The sequence below is a fragment of the Mustela nigripes genome, chromosome 11 (genome assembly GCF_022355385.1).
Source record: "Mustela nigripes isolate SB6536 chromosome 11, MUSNIG.SB6536, whole genome shotgun sequence".
Classification (NCBI taxonomy): domain Eukaryota; kingdom Metazoa; phylum Chordata; class Mammalia; order Carnivora; family Mustelidae; genus Mustela; species Mustela nigripes.
The window spans coordinates 1912676-1915222 of record NC_081567.1 but is presented as its reverse complement, the minus strand read 5'-3'; the positions used below and the strand labels follow the sequence as shown (position 1 = coordinate 1915222).

Sequence of the window (2547 nt, the reverse complement as noted above, 5' to 3'; positions counted from 1 at the left end):
CCAGCAGCTCCTGCCAATACCCTAGCATTCCCTCTAGCACCCCTGCTAGCACCCAGCACCCCCGCCACCAACCCTATCACCCAGCACTCCTGCCAGCACCTCCACCAGCACCCCTGCTAGTACCCAGTACCCCAGAACCCCCACTAGCACCCCAACAACACCCCCACCAGTACCCTAGCACCCCTGCTGGCAACCCAGAACCCCCTGCCAGCACCCCAGCACCCCCGGCAGCCCCCTAGCTAGCACCACAGCACCTCTGCCAGCACCCCTGCTAGCACCTAGCACATCAGCATCTCTGCCAGCATCCCAGCACCACCCCCCAACAACAAGCAGTCCAGCATCCCCACCAGCACCTCAGTGCCCCCAGCAGCACCCAGTAGTCCAGCACCCCTTCCCCCAGCGTCCCATCCCCACTGGTCCAAGAAGGCTGGAACATTTTTTAAGGGACAAAGAAAAATGGAGGAAAGGCCAATGCCCAGAGGAAAGATAAGAAGTCTGGGGGGCAAGGGAGCTCCGGGAAGGGCAGCAGGGACTCACCCAGGGTCACACAGCCCATAAGGCTGGCAGGGAGGGGGCAGCAGAGGCGGGTCAGAGAGGCCCCTCGGGATTAATGCTGCAAAAAACCTGCCTGGCAGGAGCAGAGTGGGACACAGGGAGGGTGCCGGTGAGGCCGGGCGGGCGAGGTGCCCTTTGCGAGCCCCCACCAGGCTGTGTTGCAGGAGGACAGAGGGGCACAGACCCGGGGTGGCACCCTGGAGGGCCTGGGACTGGCTGGATGGAAATGCAGAGCCCCGGGCCACCTCAGATCCAGAACTACGTTCACGAGGTGCCCGTGATCTGCTCACATGGGCACAGGAAGCCCTGGGGAGTCACTAGCAGGTGACAAGGAGCCAAGTACATGGTTTGGGAGTGATGGGTGGAGGCAGCATCTCCAGGCATAGCTGCAGGGCCACGGAGAAGGAGGGGTGCCTGTGGGCCTCTGGTCCCACAGGGCAGGCGGGACACGCAGGTTCTCCTGCCTATTCCTCCTCTGCAAAGCCAGGTCCTCACCTGCCCCGGTACCCTCTGCCGGCCCGCACCCCCACATCCAAACCCCCGGCGCTGTCCCGTTCCCGGCAGGGCCCACCTGGGGTCTGGACACAGAGTCCCTACCTAGATCCAGAGTCCAAGTTCCCCGCGGGGCCCTGCTGGCTCGGAGCTGCCTCCCCCAACCCCCACAGGCCCCCCAAGCCTGGTACCTATGGGCTGTAAGTAGATGTGCTTGCGGGCCAGGCCCGGCCTCCGGGCTGGCAGGGAGGCGTGGAAGGTCTGGAAGTCCTCGGGGGCCTCAGGGCGGCTGAGGAGCCAATCGAAGGCAGAGCGGATGAGCAGGGAGCAGAAGAGCGTCCTCTGGGGGTTGTAGGCCTCGGCCAGGAAGAGCCTCTCGGCAGGGGTGAAGGTGGCCACGTAGTGCTGCTGCAGGGTGGGATCAGTGGACACCAGCGCCTCCTTCAGGGCCCGTGGGCCGAAGCTGAACTCCTGGGCCGGCCTGCACTGCAGCATGGCGGGCCTGGCCTCTCCGGGCAGCCCCTGCTGTGGCCCATGGACACCCTTGGGGACGGTCACCAGCTCTTCCAGAACCTTCTGCAGGCCGATGGGAACCACCGAAAGCTCCCCTCCAACAGGTGCTAGGCCAGCGTCCTGGGGCTCCCAGCTCTGCCCTGTGTGGGGTCTCCTTGAGACAGCAAGGAGCTGTGGCACGGACACATCCAGGCCTGGCGGCACCCTGGGGAGAAGCGGATAGCCCCCACTGAGCACATGCGGCCCTCCCACCCGGCAGGGAACAGAAGGACGTATGTCCTCCTCCTCTAGCCCCCAGCCCCTGTCTCCATGGAGACCCAGCACCCACTCCCCCACCCCACCTGCCCTCAGACGCCGGGGGAAGGGCCTCCCCAAGAAGAAACCCAGTCGTTCCTGTCCCTCTGTGCACCCCATCACCTGGGGCCCCGCAGCACCTCCTTGTGCCAACTGGAGGCCTTCCGGGCAGGTCCCCGCATGCCCGAGGATGGAAGCCTGCTCCCCGAGTCGCCCGGCCGGCCAGGAGCCCGCACAGCACCGGGCCCGGAGGTTTCCCCGCACACGCGAGGCATGGGCACACGTGCCAACCACAGAAAGCTATAAATATGGTGATGGGGCCAAGCCACAAAGAGCGCTTTAAGGGCTGGAACCGACAGGGCGGGGAGAGCAGACACAGGGGAGGACAGATGGGCTGGGAGAAGGGGACAAAGTCCCTTCACAGATCAGCGTTCTCCTTGCGAGTCTGAGTGCGCACGCGAACATCCGAGCTCATGGGAGACGGGGCCCCTTCCCTGCACAGGCTCCCTGAAATGCTACCACGTTTCCGGTGGACGGCAGGCTCCTGTCTCCATCCAGAGGCGTGTGCCGTGGGCAGGGGAGCCTCGCACAGCAGAGGGAGCTGACGACGGAGGAAGCCAGAAGACGAACGTGTAACAGAGCAGAGCACGGCGGGGTGGGGGGCGGGGATCAGAACGCAGAGGAGAACAGCAC

At 65.2% G+C, this 2547-nt stretch overlaps 1 protein-coding gene across 2 annotated transcripts in view; it reads right to left on the bottom strand.

Annotated features, from left to right (window-relative positions):
* The window catches only part of AMZ1 (archaelysin family metallopeptidase 1), a 10833-nt gene extending 8739 nt beyond the window's left edge, over positions 1-2094 (bottom strand). The window contains exons 1-2 of one of the 2 annotated variants that reach the window (XM_059415915.1): positions 1978-2094; positions 1239-1765 (exon numbers count right to left, since the gene is read on the bottom strand). In XM_059415915.1, coding sequence (XP_059271898.1) covers positions 1239-1765; positions 1978-2036 — 586 coding nt within the window. In that variant the 5' untranslated portion in view covers positions 2037-2094. The remainder of the gene's footprint in view (positions 1-1238; positions 1766-1977) is intronic. The other variant, XM_059415917.1, reaches the window with a different exon arrangement.
* Positions 2095-2547: the final 453 nt, after the last annotated feature.